The 18617-nt window shown below is 35.0% G+C and overlaps 1 protein-coding gene across 1 annotated transcript; it reads right to left on the reverse strand.

The window, feature by feature from the left end:
• Positions 1 to 637: 637 nt before the first annotated feature.
• LOC309864249 (protein LEG1 homolog) lies at positions 638 to 18396 on the reverse strand (the record flags this gene model as incomplete). Its single annotated transcript, XM_082729595.1, has 6 exons — positions 638 to 1041; positions 8665 to 8903; positions 13520 to 13620; positions 14549 to 14733; positions 16372 to 16458; positions 18096 to 18396. 6 exons carry the CDS (start codon positions 18394 to 18396, stop codon positions 914 to 916), a joined length of 1041 nt encoding a protein of 346 aa, XP_082585721.1. The 3' UTR covers positions 638 to 913.
• Between the last annotated feature and the right edge of the window lie 221 nt (positions 18397 to 18617).

Here is an 18617-nt window from a genome sequence, read left to right on the forward strand (position 1 = left end):
GAGGAAGAGCAAGGAGGCCGTTGTGAAAGGGGATAGTAGGAGGAGAGTAGGAAAGAGGGAGTGAGATCTAATACAACTAGATCCTGTCAGCTGTGTGAGCCACATGTATATATGCTGTGGGTTTTACTCTGAAAGAGATAGCAAGCCATTTTAAGTTTGAGCAGAGGAGAAACATGATCTGACTTTTAAGTGAAAAGAAGCTTCTGGTCATGATGGGGACATTACTTAAATCAGAAAGAGAGCAAGTGTAGAAGTATTTCCTTTTCCAACAGTTGGAGGGTAGATTCAGTCTGTGGATGAGGCCCTGGGAAAACCTACATACAAAAGCTTCATTTCAGCACTGGAAGTCACCACCCTCTGGCCAGAGTAGTCTCTCTCCTGAAAGAGAGCAACACTGACAAACTTGACACTGAAGCATTCATTATCAAGTTTGGACCCAAGGACAGGAAACACCCACACACATAGAAATACAAATGAGGTATGTATTCTGTTAGTTCTGTGTAATGAGTTTTAAAAATCTTAGTTGACTGTCAGTATTTATTTTAAAACGTTCTGGATTTTGGTTATAAATCAGCAAGATATATTGCTCTAAATTTCATGTAATTAGGTTATATAGGGTAACAACAATGGAGCCATATAAATTTAATGTCTGTTTATTGATTTCACAATGATTTATGATGGCTTAATATAATTTTCTTTAGATCCTAAAATTTAAAAACTCAAGAATTATTAATCAAGCAAAATAATCATAACATTGATTTGAATTTAAAGTTAGAATGCATGGATAAATTCCTAACAAATGAGCATAAATCAAAAATATCAGAAACAAGAAAACTATATGGTTATGATCATATTAAAATTTTGAAATTACTGTTGCTCAACAAATTAGAATTGTTCATCTTTAGTTCACTAATTAAACACTGGAAACACTCAGAAATGTTGGATTAAAGATTTCAAGAATTACTTGAAAAAGCTCTAGAACTTGCATCCTTGCATGATGTGTCCTCATTAAAATTTTCCATGCAGTCAATGAAAATAAACCTGGAAAAGATATAAAATTATTACATGTAAATTCAAGTTAATACTTAATTGTTAAAATGTTTATTTTAAATAAAACTATGTATTTTCACATAAAAATTACATATTTGTTACTTGATAATTATACATATAAAGTTTTTAAATTTAAAATTTATTGACAAACTCATATAAAAATCAGTAAGAAATACAAATAATCAGAAAACTAGGGAAAGTGCACAAGCACATCAAAAGAATTGTAAATTCATCAACAAAACTAACGGGCAACCTACACAATGGGAGAAGATGTTTGCAAATGATGTATCAGATAACCCCCAAACCAAATAATCTCGTCAAGAAATGGGCGGAAGACATGAACAGACATTTTTCCAAAGAAGGCATACAACTGGCTAGCAGACACATGAAAAAATGTTCAACATTCCTAAACATCAGGAAAATACAAATCAAAACTACAATGAGATACCACTTCACACCAGTCAAATGGCTAAAATGAACAAGTCAGGAAACAACAAATGTTGGCAAGGTTGTGGAGAGAGGGGAACACTCTTACACTGTTGGTGGGAATGCAAGCTGGTACAGCCATTCTGGAAAACAGTATGGATGTTCCTCAAGAAGTTAAAAATAGAGCTACCCTATGACCCAGAAATGGCACTACTGGGTATTTATCCCAAAGTTACAGATATAGTGGAAAAAAAGGGCCACACGCACCCCTATGTTCATAACAGCAATGTCTGTGGTAGCCAAACTGAAAGGAGCTAAGATCTTCTTCAGCTGATGAATGCGTAAAGATGTGGTTCATGTATACAATGGAATATTACTCAGCCACCAAAAAGGATGAAATCCTACCATTTACAATTTTTACTGTGATATGAAGGAACTGAAGGGTATTATGCTGAGTGAAATAAGTCAATCAGAGAACAATTATCATATGTTTTCACTCATATGTGGAATGTAAGAAACAGTGCAGAGGATCATAGGGAAAGAGAGGGAAAACTAAATGAGAAGAAATCAGAGAAGGAGACAAACCATTATAGATTCTTAACTATAGGAAACAAACTAAGGGCTGCTGGAAGGATAGGCGGGTGGGGGGATGGGGTAATTAGGTGATGGGCATTAAGAAGGGCACATGTTGTGATGAGCACTGGGTGTTATATGCAACTGAAGACTTATTGAACTCTATATCTGTAACTAATGATGTACTATATGTTGGCTAATGAATTTAAATTAAAAAAACAACTGTAAATTAATACAATAGTGCAGTAGCATTTTCTACATAAGAAACTAATGTAAGTTACAGAAATTGCTATATTATAGGAATTTAGAGAAAACAAAAACTTTAATTCAGTTTTATAACAAAAATGAAACTCCTGAAAACTATTTTAAGTGCCACTCAGCAATATATGACTCATTGACTTTAATTCATTTCCTCTCTACAAATTTATCGGTAAAATCATAAACTCTGCCAAGAAAAACATACATAAAATGCCATTGTTACATTATTACCATCAGTTTATAACAGAAAATAATGCCTACAGTTATAGTAAATTTATTAAATAAAACATTACATATCTGTTAAACAGAATGAGCTGGATCAATATGTCCTGATATCAAGAGCTTCAAGAAAATTTTCTAGTAAAAAAATGGAGTGCAAAGCAGTGAGTATGATTTCATTTGTGCAAACAGCACAGGTCTTATTTATCCATTTATATATTTATGTTCAAACAAAATTTGCACCACTTTTAAAAACTGGGTGAAGAGCCAAGAGGTATAAATGAAAAGAGGTGGGGAAGAAGACTTTAATTGTCATTTAATGTATCAATGCACTGGGCTTTTTAAGTTTGACTGTATTATAGTTTAAGATAAGTCAGTAAAAGTAACAGTAATTTAAATGCTTTTAAAATAGAGAAAAAATAAGAGTTTTTAAAATGATTTTTGAAGAGAAGAAATATTTCAGGTTAGATCTGTTAACATATGAGAGTTAATGGTTTGAAAGTGTCCAGAACGCTTGGTCCCAGATCTTCTTCTGTTTTCTTCCTACACTCTGGGGATGGGAAGATTAATTTCCATGAAGAGCTATTCTTGTTAACATCGTTTAATTCTTTCCATGGAGATGGAGCATGCTACCTGATTGGTGGGTGAGAGAATTTGGCTCATGTTTCTCAGTTGGCTAGAGCTAATCTGTTATAAAGTCCTAAGAACCAAAATAGCTCTTTTCTCTTCTTTCTGTTTAAACTAGTGAGGAAGTTAGGTTAATTTGATTAATATTGAGTCAGTCAACACATTCAAAAATTTTAATGAAGTGTAGATTACTGGTTATTTAAAAATGCATGGGAAAAGACAAACATACAAAGGCATTATCGTACAACTAATTTCTAAGCTCAATACTTTTGAAATATAAAACAATGATCATTACCCCCCCAAAACTCAGTTTATTGAAACAAATTGATTTTTAAGTTGGTCTAAAACTTGTTTCACTGTTTTGTCTACAAATGTTACTAGGTTTTTCAGTTTCATCTCATATCAGAACCTTGTTTTTTGACATATTTACTTCTCAAAGTAGTATGTAGTTGTTTCTTGGAGTTAACATCAGCAACTATGAGAAGCTTCTATAATAATAATTTCCTTTGCTGCCTTTTAATATAGTCCCATTTGTATTTTGTTCTTGTTGTTGCCTTTGCATTTGATGTCTAATTCAAACACTCATCACTAAGATCAATGTCAAGGAGCTTACCCTTTGTTTTCTCCTACCGGATTATGGCTCCAGATCTCACTGTTGAGTCTTTAATCCATTTGCATTTGAGGTAAGATAATGGCCCAATTCATTCTTTTGCAGGTGGCTGCCCAGTTCTCCCAGCACCATTTATTTAAGAGAATGTCCTCTCTCCGTTGTTTATTCTTGGCTCCTTCCTTTGCTGTAAATTAACTGACCACATACGTGTGGATTTATTTCTGGCTCTCTATTCTGTTCCATTGATCTATGTGTCTCTTTTTATGCTAGTACCTTACTGTTTTGCTAACTAGAGCTTTATAGTATAGCTTGAAATTTGTAAGTGAGATGCCTCCAGATTTGGTCTTCCTTCTCAAGACTGCTTGGCTACACAGGGTGTTTTTGTGGTTGAATCCACATTTTAGGATCATTTTACTTCTGTGGAAAATGACACTGGAATTTTAATACATGATGCATTAAATCTGTAGACTGTTTTGGGTAGTATGGACTTTTTAACAATATTAATTTTCCAATTCATGAACATGAAATTTCTTTCCATTTACTTGTGTCTTTTTCAATTTCTTTCATTACTGTCTTACAGTTTTCAGTGTACAGGTCTTTCACCTCCTTGATTAAATTTACTTCTAGATATTTTATTCTTTTTGATGTAATTGTAAATGGAATTGTTTTTCTTCATTTATAAGTTTATAGGTTATGAACACACCACCATTACATTAGATTATCCTGAATTTAACTGTATTTTACCTTTATCAAAGGGATTTATGCTTTCATATGTTCTCTTGTTATAATTAGCAACTCTTTTATTTCAGTTTAAAGAAGACCCTTTAACATTTCTTATAAAGCCAGTTTACTGGTGCTGAACACTTTCAGCTTTTGCTTGTCTGGAGAACTCTTTATTTTTCCTTCAATTATGAAGAAAAATTTTGCCAGGTAGAGTATTCATGTTTGGGAGTTTTTTCTTTCAGTGCTTGAAATAATTCATGCCACCCTTCTGACTGGTAAAATTTCTCCTAAAAAAATCTCCTGAGTCTTATGGAGGGAGAGGAGATTCCCTTGTACAAAATGAGTTTTCTCTTATTCCTTTTAAGTTTCCCTTTTTGTCTTTAACTTTTGACAATTTAATTCTGTGTTTTGGTGTAGGTCTTTTGGGGTTCATCTTATTTGGAACTCTAGATTTCCTGAATCTGGATGTCTGTGTCCTCCCCAAGTAACAGAAATTTTCAGTCATGATTTCTTTCAATACATTTTCTGCTCCTTTCTCTCTCTCTTCTATTTCTCGGACCCTTGCAACATAAGTATTGGTCCACTTGATGTTGTTTTATACATGTCTTTAACCTATCTTCATACTTTCTCATTCTTCTCTCTTTTTGCTCCTCTCATTGGATGACATCTGCTGTCTTTTTCTCAAGTTCTGCATCCTGTCTTCCACTTCATCCAAACTGCAGTTGAATCTCTCTATTGAATTTTTCAGCTCTGTTATTATATTTTTTCAGGTCAGTGAATTCAGTTTGGTACTTTATATTTTATATTTCCCTATTGAAATTTTTACTTTGTTCATGAATTCTTTTCCGGACCTCAGAGAGTATCTTTGTGACCATTGTTTTGAACTCTTTATCAGGTAAATCACTTATCTCCATTTTAGTGAAGTCTTTTTCTGAGGTTTCATGCTGTTCTATTGTTTGGAACATACTCCTCTGTGTCTTCATTTTCCTTGCATTTCTGTGCTGGTTTCTATGGATTAGACAAAACAGCCACCTCTCCCAGTTTTGAAGAAGAGGCCTCTGTATAAAAGATAAATTTTACCATTCAACAATGCCCTTCCTCTTGGGTGTCTTCCAATTCTTTGTGAAACTGCATAGTGTGTTCTTAATGGCCCCCAGTAATTGAAGGTGGGCCAAGACCTATCAGTGTCCCAAAGAGGCAGAGCTCAGTCGACAACTGGATGCCAGATGGTTTTAAGCTGGATCCTCAAGTAGCAGTTTTTGTTTGTTACAGTCCTATGGAACCCATCAATTTAATTAAGCTCTGTTGGCCATTGGAGCCATGCAATCACGGGGTATCCTCTGAAAAAAACATGGCACAGATGTGTGTACAAGTTCCTTACAGGAGATACATTTCCTCTGAAACAAAATAAAGGGAGAGTGCCAAGATGACACCATCAAGTTCTTGGTTTCTGTAGTGTTGCAGTATTAAATTGGAAAGCTGCCCCTCAGTCCACAGCTATTAGAATGAACAAACAGCCTTCTTTCATGAAAAGACTGGGTGTGTTTCAGTTTGCTGCCTCTGCTGTGTACCCTTGGGAATTTGCCACAGTGTGTCTGCACAAACCTTTCAAGAATTGTCTCCTAGTTTGCTATAGCCTTCTGAGTCTTGTGCATCCAAGCCTTGTTGGTTTTCAAAACTAGATGTTTGGGAGCACATCTCTCACATGGAAGTCTTAGAAGTTGGGGTTCCAATGTATGGATGAATGTGGGGTCCAAACTCATCACTCCTTAAGGAGAAGCTGGGAGTTGTGAGATCTCTCCCTATTCTGTGTTGCTTCACCATGGCTGGGGCTTATGGCAAGATTGTGTCTCAGCCTCTCCTTCCTACATTGATGTGTATTTTTTCTCATTTCCCCAAAGAGTAAGAGTCACTCAGCTAGTTTCTGGATTTCTTTCAGAGTGAATCTTTCTGTCTGTAGCTGTCTGTTTGGTGTCCGTGAAAGGAGTAAGTTCAGGAGCTTCCTATGTCACCATCTTCACTGCAGCTTCTGAGATGCCCAAGTTCATTTCCTTTCACCCAACCATACATCATACTTCAGCAAACAGTTGTCCTCATTCAAAGAAAGGAGGAGGTAGTGACCATTGCAGCAGAAGAGTAGGAGATAACAAACCTCTTGTTCAGGTTAGGGGCAGCAAAAGGGGCACCTGGCCTCAGTCTTGAATCATGAAATTCAACAAGTTTTTAAAAGCATTTTAAAATTATATTAACATGAATATCAGCTTTTGACAGTTTTAAATTTTCATGCAGTCTTCATTGTTCATTTTAAATATCACCCATGCGGAAATAAAGTAATAAAATCTAGGCAAGCTTTGTTTTCTTACTAATTTATACCTAATGTTATCTTTCAACTTAAATATGGACTTTACTCTTAGACTATGTATAGTCAAGGATTAAAACTTGATGCCACTAAAGATAAAGAGATGGTTCAGAATTTTACAAAATTAAAAATTTAAAACTCCATGTCAATTCTTACCATCAGCAAAAATGTTAAAAAGCTAATTTGAAGCCTGAAAATGTTAATTTTATTTTGTAGATTAAATTTAATGAACTTAGCTTAAGTTTCTTGTGGAAAATCATTCTGGAGACTAAAAAGTAGCTACATGACACTTTTAAACTTTATTGTAAATGTGTACATATGTTTCTATCAAAGATTAACTGAAAATGCTCATTTTTAAGTATCAGTATCTGTTTTTCACTCATGCCTTGATTTCAATATATCTGTTTTCTCTATTCTTTGCTTATTTGAAAACTCCAAGGCCTTTGACACAGACTGAATTCTGGGTGTCAGTGGAGAGTGCTTGCCATGAGAATGACAATTGACAACAGTAAGTACCTTGTTATATAAGGTATATACAATTACACTATCAAGGTTCACCATTTTTTCACCAGTAACTTTCAACATTTACTCTCCCATTTTTTTTTTTTTTTTTTTTTTTGGTGAAAGCGATTCAAACTTGTGACACAAAGCCAAATTTCAGTAAAACTTAATCTGTAATAAAATCTTGTACAATGGTACTTTCACGCTTTAAATGAAATAAGTTTCACTCTCCACTCAGTTCTTCACCTTGTACATCTTAACAGGAAATCCAGTTTCTACAACCCAAGCCTATGTAATTTATGCCATCTGATAATTTGGCAGGCGATTAACAAAATTCATGCTTCTCCTTTCATGGTATAGTTTGTCACACAAAAGTAGTCCTTAGATAACAGTTTAATTCCCTACCCCACTGCTTCTCCAAACATGAGAGCATCTTTCTGCTGGTGGGATGTAGATTATATAGAAGTCAGGGGTTGGAACAAGCACAGATAGAAGGTAACTTACTCCTCTATTCATTGTGTAAAAGGAAACTGCCATTGACTGAGAATATTTCACTGGAACCATTACTACAGCAAGAAGAAACTGCCATTGCATGAAAGCCTTAAATGTTTGGGGTTAATTCTTACTCGAATTAATACAAATAAGATTTCAAAACATATATTTAATGTATTTATGTTTACTTTGGTTTTGTATCTTTCAGATTCTTTTGGAGGGGTTAAAAATCACAACATTTTAATTATTTTAATTGAATGTTTTCAGCTTGGTTCACTGCATAAAGCATATCTAGAAAACTGAGATGATGTGGTAATTCAAAGGTACAATTATAGATCCCTTCTGTTTTTCATTCTAAAGGAAGCCCTACAGTTGAGGGACTGCAGCAGAATATTTCATCCACATCTATATTTCATCTAGTAAGACTAGATCAAGTGAGCTCACATAAGTCAATTTGCTAGTTTTTCCCATTAATCATGGCACATTTTCTTTTGAGATTTTTTTGTTGTTGTTGTTAAATTTAAGAGCAATGTATAAGATTTTTAAAAAAGGAATAGTGTAACAGCAGCAAAGGACTGTATCTGGGTTTATGGATGAAAAGGGGACTGGAGGTTGTCTGGTGGCTTCATAGATCAATAAAGATGCATAAGAAAGGACAGGCCACCCTTAGAAGGACCAAAACCTGTGGAATGGATACCCATGGAAAATCATGACTTTCTTTGACAATATGTGTTATGATGATCTTTGTATCAAATAAAATCATTATTTTTTCCTTTATCCCATGAAATATTAATTTTCTTTGAGGTATTGCTTACAAGGCTCTTACCTGGAGAGTTATCCACTTGGCGAAGAAAACTTAGAACAAGAAGAACCGTGTTTTGAAAGTCAGTAAAGTCGTGGATGAAGGGGGCTCTATCCCCGTTAACAAGCATTCGTGGAGGCAGGCCCTTCTGGAATTCATATGTTCTGACCAAAGTTGTTGGAAAGAGGGCTACAGCTAAATATTTCACAGCCACACACCAATTTCTTCCAAAATTTGCTTCTGGTTTAGAATAATACTCCAACCTAAGAGACAAGTGGAAACAGGTACAATTTTAATTAGTCCATTCAGAATTTCAGCCTCATTATTTTCTTGCTTCTCTTTTTGATTTTTTAGTTTCAAGTTTTTATTTACTAGTCAATTAACTTATAGTGTAGTATTGTTTCAAAAGTAGAATTTAGTGATTCGTCACTTACATATAACACCCAGTGCTCATCACAAGTGAGAAACAATGGTTTAAATAAACTGCAATGGCTTAGACAAACAGCAAGCCCTAAAAACAATGGCTTAAATAAACCCTAGGAAAGAGGTGAGGGCACCAGTTCAAGGCACAAAGGCATATAAGCAAAGTCAGATCAAATGGAATCTTTTCAAATGATTTAACTGAATCTGTTACCAGACAATTCATCTAATATTTCAGTTAAGATGTAGCCAAGTTAAAATAAAAATAAAAATACACCTTAAGAGGCTCCTTTTAATATAAAATACAGATATACGTGCACCAATCAATCTTAGGATCCAAGATCCAACAGTTTTAAGTATATGTAGACCATACAGAGCTCAGTATTGTCTCATGTAAAGAAAAAACCCTAATATATTCTTTAAAAAGTAACATATGAGATTTGAAGGAAATATCCCAGTATATAATAGATTGCAAACATGTCTGCAGTTTTCCAAACTCACTCTATCTCTGGTGTTTGTTTTTCCCAGGGCCCCTTCCCTGTTACATTGGAAGGAGGTGGGAAGGAGAGAGGCATAACTTTCTGATCCTGGTTCAGCCATAAGATTTAATTTGGCCAATAGGATATTAGCCAACTTGACACCCTGTAAGCCAGTAATATGTTTTCACAATTTGGTTTCTCTCTCTTGTCAGTCTGCCGTCACTATGGTAAACACTCAAACTTGCTTACTGAAGAATTAGAAGACAAGTGGAGCAGAGCTGAGCTTCACTCAACCCTGGAATGCCAATCAAAGTCAGCTAACACGATGTGAGCCTAGGAATGAGCAGACCTGCCCAGCTGAATCTTAAACATGTGAGGAATAAACACTGGTCTATGACACTGAGATTTAGTAGTTATCACCTGTCTACATTCTCGTGAAGAAAACAAAATGAAATACAGGACAACACACCTAATAAATTGCAGACTTCTCAACAATGAAACTGAAGCTAAAAAATAATGGAGATATGCCTTCAAAAATCTTAAGTATTACCAGCTAGGTTTCTGTAATCACTCAAAGCCTCAGTCCGAAATCGTGATAGAATAATGATACTGTAAGAATGCAAATTACCTACAATTTTTTCTTCTTATACAACTGTTCTGAATCGACCAGTATGTAAGTCCTGACAAACAAAGTAATCCAAGAAATAAAAAGATACAGGATACTGGAAAGGGGCGATTCAACTCAAAGAAGAGACAAAGGAAATCTAGTATGAAGATACTAGAGACCTAAGAATCTTATCAGACCACCTAGGCAAAGCAGAGCAGGTCAACAGCTCTGAAAGAAACCTCTTCAAGAAGAAAAAATTGATATAATTCCAGATGCTTTTAAACATGTTGAGAAGAAACTTCCTTGGTTTGCCAGCTTGAAGTAATTAGCGTTGTATACAATAGAAAGTAAACAAAAATATGTAAAAAATTATCAACGCTAAAGGGAATAAGATAGCAAAGGAAAATAATTATAATCAGTTTAGTACATGTGATATGAAGAGCAATTAATAGTTAAAATAATGTAGCCACTGAACATTGTCCCAATCCAAATCACTAAACAATCATGCAGAGAAAGTGAGAAGTGGGAAGAATTTGTATGGTGTGTGGGTGAGGGGAACTAAGTGGTAATTTTCTATGGCCATGATAAAAAGGATTATACTTAAATCTATAAATCAGGAAATGTTATAGGATTTTTTATTTTTAGAAATATAGTACCAAATAGCAAAGCAACCAGTGGTTATAGTCGTATTCTCCCTGGATGCAGCTGTTTCATTTACTTACGTATTTTTGGTGGAAGAGACGGAAAAATCTCATAGAACCACGTGACTAAATCATTGCCATATACGAAGTGGATAATATACAAACTAAAAGTGACCCAAAACAAAAAGTAAGAAAGCACACCTGAATTCAATATATGAATTAAAGGAACAGGAAGGAAGGAAGGAAAGACGGGAGGGAGGGAGCGAGGGAGGGAGGGAGGAAAGGATGGATGGATCTCTGAAGAATTCCTGAAATAGAGATAGCAGCAGCTGTGGGAAGATGCTAAGATCTTCCCACAGACCATTCCCACAGATGGTCTAAGGGCCATCCATCCACTATTCTAACTCCTAGGACAGGGAGGCTCTGATCACACTCACTTGCCTGCTAACCTACCTAGAGGGAGGGAGAAGAGGTTAAGAATGATTTTTTGTTCAGTTCGGTGATTGCCTGCATGGTTCATCTCTCCCCAGAATTTCAAGACTCTTCATCAAGGAAGTGAATATTGTATTTTATTCCTGCTTCATTATATATTGAAAAGGTGGAAGCATTTTTTTATTGTTTAATAGCTTTTAATATCTTTTTAGAAGGGAAGAACCTTGGTAGTTACTGACCTCATCAAATGAGTTTGTAGGCTATGTACCTTGCAGACAGTACAGCTTGCAGGTAAGAAAATGAGCTATGGAGTCAGGAGAAATTTGAATACTAGCCCTGCTACTCCCTGGCCATAACATTTTAAGAAAGTTCCTAAACAGCTCAACTACATACTTGGGATCTAGAGAAAGGAGGTGTTTTCAGGTGAGATCTTATATTAGGATACTTCAGGAAATTTCTTTTACTTATTGTACTTAAGAAACAGTAGCTGTTTAAAAAACCCATTTGAGAGAGTCACTTGTTGATACCTACATAGAAGGCCAAGTAAGAAGGATCAAATTTCAGAGAATAAAAAGAGCTATTAAAAAGCAATGTTTTGGTTATAATTATTGAGGAAAGTGCTTCTAACACTATCAGAAAAAAAATTTTTAGGTCATATGCTTGTGATCAAAATAGTCATGTAAATATTTAAGATTATACACCAAAAATTCATATGCCCTGTGATTTTGGAGTTTTTAAATAAATTTAGCCTGTTAAAAATATGGTATTTCTTTCTAAAGCAGTTCCATTACATATATAGGAATAAATACAATTAGATTAAAAGTCTAAGTCCACAGGAGACAGGAAATATGCCTATAAGAAAAAAGTTTCTTCAATCTCCTTGAATTTACCTGAAGTACTCTTATATTTTTTAGGGACAAAGTTGGATTCTCTAGTGATTTATCTTTGTATATGAACCTGGAACATCTGTAAATGAAAGAGTAATCTAGAACAATGACTTGCTATCAGTCATTAGGATATCAGGCCAGAATCATTGTCTAATAATCTCATACCTATTTCCTGTCATCAGAATAGAAAAAGCAGTTGAGTTACAACTGCAGCCCCAAATCCTATCACTGATGCTGCCCCAGGAGAAAACTCTTCCATTGCCCAACTTAATATCTGATTTTTGAAACCATATCAATAAAGGAGGTAAAGGAGGAAATGTGCTTTGAATCTGCGACTTACGTGATTTATTTACCTAACTGATGGAGTCAGTGGGAGAGACAATCAGTGAAATTAAGAGGCACACATGCCTGCCTGGCTTTACCAGTCTACTCATACAATACCAAGGAACCCAATTTTTTGGTTCCTGTTTTTTACCATACCCAGATTTCTACCCCACACTTCACTCAAAGTGGTTGACTTCACCCTCAGACAGTGTCCACAATAGCTAATTTTATTATGTGTCAACTTGACTGGGCCTCAGGGTGCCCAGATATTTAGTTAAACATTATTTTGGGTGTTTCTGTAAGGGTGTTTTTTGGGAAATCTCAGTTTCCAAAATCAGTGGACTGAGTGAAACATATTGCCCTCCCTAATGTGGATGGGCCATATCCAATCTTTTGAAGGTGTATTAGAACAAAAGTCTAACCTTCCTTAAAGTAAGAGAGAATTCTCTTGACTGATGGCCTTCAAACTGGAAGATAAGCTTCTCCTGCTTCCACCTATCTATCTACCTACCTATTTATCTATCTATCATCTAGCTAATCTATTAATCTATCATCTCTCTATCTATCTATCATCTCTCTAACACTATCTCCTATTGGCACTGTTTGGAGAACCCTGACTAATACATTATCATTCACAACAAAGCACTCTAGATATAGAGTGTAACATGTAGATGTAACATGTAGAGTGGCTTGATAATCTGCTAAGCTATCCTGTGTGCTAATCCTGAGGCTAGTTTATCTTTTTCTTTAAGTGTGTACCTACCATATGATGTGCCCATGGTCAAAATAATGAAGAAAATTTTTCTTTTTTTTTATGTAGAGAAATTGTTGTATATTTTATTTGTTGGTTGGTTGGCTAGCTGTTTTGTTAGTTATCAGTTGGTTAGTAAAAGATTTTGCCCCTTCTTCATAAAACACTTTTTAATCTAATCATTCTAAAAGAGTTATACTTCATCATTAAAATACTCAGTGAGTAATATTATTTAAAAGGAAGATTAACCATCACTTTAGAAGAGGAATAAAAAGGCGTTAAGTAAGGCCAAAATCATTTACCATCTTAAATAGAAATGATTTTCTATCCATTCTTACCTATCTTCAAATATTTTGCTAGCATGTTCCAAGCTTGAAACATGTGCAGCCCAGAAGTACTTCAACAGGTCTTCAAAGCTGCTAGAAGGATTCTGCAAATGCTATAGCAAAGGAGACATTTATTCGTATTTGAGAAAATATAACAATTTCTTTCCTTAAATTTCATTGAATCCCATATATAAGCTAGAAATATTCTACAAGAGAGGAGAACTTTTGTTTCTAAGAACTATGCAGGCCCTTAGTGAATAACACTCCATAATAGAGTATAATAAATACCTATTATAAGTATTATTACTGAATGCACCTATAAGAGATGAGCTGCAACAATTTTCACAAGAGTCAGTATTTTATACTGGCCAGGAGGATTTTGGTTTTGGTTTGTCATTTGTTTTTCTGCCACCATAGTAGAAACTACCACAAAAGTTTAAAATTAAGAAAAAGAGGAAATTTTTGTTAGGATATTTAATTCAATCATATCTAAAGTAGTGAATTAATAATCTACAGAACAAGTAAATCTATCTTTTTATTGTGGACCTTCTACCACTTCTATATTTAGCCAATGTTTGCATTTTGCTTATTGAATATTTGGTTTTGATTGTCACATAATTGTTTAGTTCTCCCTATGTATGATCATTTATTAATTCAATTGAAATAAGTTAATTGACTGTTCTAAAAACAAACTCTATAATTGTATTTCTCCCAAGAGTTAACCCTTGGTTGCCATGCAGGTTCAATTAGCCGGAACACTCCTTTTATTTAGTAAGATACATTTTGTGCTCTCACATTTATGTATAATTTAATTTAAATGAGTGGATAGACTTTGTGTTAATGTTGTATTGGTTCAGAGGGTACTAATGGCACATAATCCCCCACTAAAGTAATAATATAATTTGCATAACAATTTACATTTTTGCACTTAGGAAAATATTACATGATGAAAACAAAGACCTAGACAAAAAACATTATATAGAAAAGGAAATTCTCTTATCACCTCCTAAGAAAATAAATTATAAAACTTAAGAAAGCAACCTGGTAAAAGGCATTCCACTTGCTCATTATCTCAGGATAGGATGATTGACAACTAGAAATATTAAGGCAAAAATTCGTCTGATCCTTGGGTGGCGGCAAAAGCATGATTTGGTCTGATGATATCCCCATTATGCCGGAATCAACCGCAGCCAGGAAAGGTAATGCACTTAGAAAGTAATTCATATCTGTAACAGCAAAAATACTTATTATTATCACAAGCACTAACAAATGCGATAGAGAATATTTTTAAGTAGTCTGTAAACTAGTAAGCAAAAATCACAGGTCCAGAAACCAAAAAGTTAGTCACTACCAAAAAAAATTAAAAATCTCCCTAAGGATCACATATATAGCTTTTCTTAATAAGCCTAGAATCATAAATAAACACAGACTCAAGCTGTTGTCTATATCTTAAATAAAAATTAATGTTGACATTTCATATTAATTTAGTATTACTTAATATCCATTTTTTCAAAGTGTTAGGTAAAAAAAAAAAAAGAAAATTATCTATTTACGCATAGAATGATACACCTCTAACTGAAGCTTTATCATAACAATACTTTTCTAAAACATTTAATGTGGCAAGAGTGTTAACATTTTGTACTTTGTACTTAGTCAAGTTTAATGTGCAACCATGATATCACAAAATCCTTGTATTATATTGGGTTTTTAAAGCAAACATTTTGGGTAAGTGTTGACAATTGATCTTTGGATAACTAAATTGGCAATGAATTAACTTTTTTATTTCTCTCTAAAAATAACCTATTCCATCAGATTTAGACATTATAATTTTGATAGCTATAAAGCTTATACTGATTCTCACTGGTGATGCAGAACATTGTCTATGATAAGACATGTATTTATGAATGCAATTCTACGCCCCAGTGGAGCAGACTGCTACTCCAAACTACTAAATCAATCGAATAAAGAAGCCTGAGTTCTACATCCGTGGCCATGACTGTGGGTCTTTGAAAAGAACTGGTCTGCACAGTATTAGAAAAACATGTAAAGGTGTTATATGATGTGTGTAAATCCAAGAAAGTGAAACTTAATGTATTCTTAGAGATATTGGGAAATATCTCTAAGAAATTGTGTGGAAATTAATTTTATTACTAAAAAACAAAACAGAATTAAAGAATTAGAAAATAACCTTTTGATTATTTTTGTATTAAATACGTGACTGAGCCTTTGATTACGGATTGACAAAATCATTTGTGGCACACTACTCTGACACTTATGGTTTTAAAGTCAAACACATTCGGTCTGAACAAAATGAGGCAAAGCCCTATTTGCTTGTTCTCTCATTTCTCATCCTTCCTCATTCTGGAGACTCTCGTGGGACCTCCCACCTGACTGCCAGTGCTGGGCTTTCAGAGGCCATGGTCCTTTACAGTTCCTTGTTTCCGTCCTTCTGTGAAAAGCGCTATGTGTCCTGAGGAATCATTATTGACCTTATGGCTGTTAAATTCTAGAATGTGGCATAAAGACCACAAGGTACATGATGAAATAGATTCCTTCTTACAAAAGAATAGTATTATTTTGTCTCTGTCTCTAAGATTTTAGGTTGAATACTTTCCTTGGGAATGGCTATTACCTATTTTGCTATTAAAGGACCTACCAGGGGCACCTGGGTGGCTCAGTGGCTTAAAGCCTCTGCCTTCAGTTCAGGTTATGATCCCAGAGTCAGGAGATCAAGCCCCACATCGAGCTCTCTGATCATTGGGGAGCCTGCTTCCCCAACCCCCCGCCTGCCTCTCTGCCTACTTGTGATCTCTGTCGAATAAATAAATAAAATCTTTAAAAAAAATAAAAATAAATGAACCTACCAGCCCACCAGCTGTCCACAGAGATACACAAATGATCTCCAGATTCATAGCCACAGCCTTTCCTTCCTCTGGGATCAGCTAATCTTCCTAGAAAAGAGAGGGTGCAGCGATTATTTGTTATATACTAACATTAATTCCTGAATATCAATAAATATTTTGCTTTAAATTGTTCTCTTCTTCTTTCATTGGTCCCCAACAAGTCCCTCGCACTCAATCCTTCTCCCTTCCTTTTCTTGTCCCTTCCTTAAACACACACACACACACACACACAACCTACAGTCAAGCACATGTTTCTATGCTATTCTATTTCCAGGTCTTGTCCTTTGCCTTAATTTCCAATATTATCAAATTAGAATAGAATTTCTCAGGTGGACTTAAACACTGTTTTTTTTTTTTGTTTGTTTGTTTCTTTTAACTAGGTAGTTATTTTCAACATGCAGCCAAGACTGAGAAACACTGTTTTGGCTCATTCTTTTATTTCCTAGTAGATTTCATTTCTATTTCCCCAGTAAAATTTCATCCACATTTCAAGTCTCAGGTTAAATTCATTTTTTTCTGATCACTCCATCTGACTCCACTCTGGCCCTTGTTTTGCACTTTTAATGTCTATCCAAGAGTTATTGTTTATTGTTTTCTATTTAATTTCTGCTATCTTTCCTATTTCACTTGTGCTGTAAATTCTTTAATGGCAGGGAAACTGTCTGAAAGTACTCATTCACACCCCATCTCTCCACTGCTCTTAGCAAATGTTGAACACTTATCAGCTCATCAATGGATGAGTTTAGTCAGACTTGATCCTGATGTGTGAATGCAAAGAAAGAAAAAGAAGAGCATTAATCTACCAACTCCCCTGTACCTCCCCTGAGGTTGGCATGCCTCCCATAGCAGACTTTATATTAATGATTTCTCTTGGACAAGGGTTGTTTTGACCCCAATGAATGCCAGATAAATAGGAGTAGATTTGGGTCTCAGGATATTCCCTAATAAAAAAGCATGACTTGTCCTCCTCAGTAGCTCCTGAATATGACCACTGCTCAGACTTAAGATCAACCATAATCTACCCTCTATATCTTTTCTATTGGAATAGAACATATTTCTTTATTGGTGGTATTATCAGTGTGGATAAGCTCCTTCATGAGCTTTTTCTGTTGGCAAGAACAAAAATATCTAATTTATGAATCCTTGGCCCACAACATATCTCCTAATGAAACACTAGAATGTATTTTCAAGAGGAATCAATCATTTGCAGACAAACATCCTTATGAACAAGATGGCACTCCTTACGTATCAGCACTATCTCCATGTATAGGTAATCACAATGGGGACTTCAAAAAAATTCAGGTAAATTTGACATCAACTTCTGTTTTTAATGTATATCCTTTTGACTGTTTTGTTCATCTAAATGCTTCAAATGGCATCTAGCACCTAGCAGGAGTTCAATAAATATTTGAAGTATGCTCAATAGATTTCAATAGATTTAATATGAAGTCTTTTTGTGTTTGGCAACTATTCCTTATGCCCCATTGTGGATTATAGTCAATACAAAAGCATGTAAAAGTAGGCTTTATGGAGGAGAAGTGAAGAAATATGGTTATGAGGGGAAAGAGGAAAAAGAAAAGAATCAATTTTCAAAAACATGGTATGGTATTTACAGAATCTTACTTCCCAATTACTATGTGGTCATATTAGTAGATCATCAGGATGAAAACAAGAGTCATTCTTACCTGTTCTGTATTGCCAGCCATGCTGGAGAGGTAAACCCCAAAAAATATTTTGTTCATTGTTAGCCACAATGTTTTCAAAATAACTCGCTGTCTTGTTCACTAGGATTTTGTACATCCCCAGTCTCTCCGAGTATATCCAGGGATCAATGAGGTACTTTCCATTCTCTACCCTGTAGTCACTGAGCTGACTAGGACTCTTCTCCCACAGTGGTGGATACAGATCTGAGAAATTATATGCTCCTGCTAGAGAAGCAGAAAAGCAACCAACTAACACACAGGTCCAAGCAAGAAGGAAAGCCATTGTACCAAAGCTGGGGACTGAGACTGTGGCCAGGCTTTTATTGGGAAATGGAGGAAGAAGTCATGGTATTTGCTTATGTCTCAACATGTCAACACTTCTTGTTCTTTTCCCTGAAGATGACAGAGTGAAGATGGAAAGGCCTTACCAATGAAAATAGGGTGCCTCTCTTGTGAAATAATAAATTGATTTATTGATAATAAATTTATCAATATAGTTTGTTA

The sequence above is a fragment of the Mustela nivalis genome (assembly GCF_964662115.1).
Source record: "Mustela nivalis genome assembly, chromosome: 5".
In the NCBI taxonomy this organism is placed as follows: Eukaryota; Metazoa; Chordata; class Mammalia; order Carnivora; family Mustelidae; genus Mustela; species Mustela nivalis.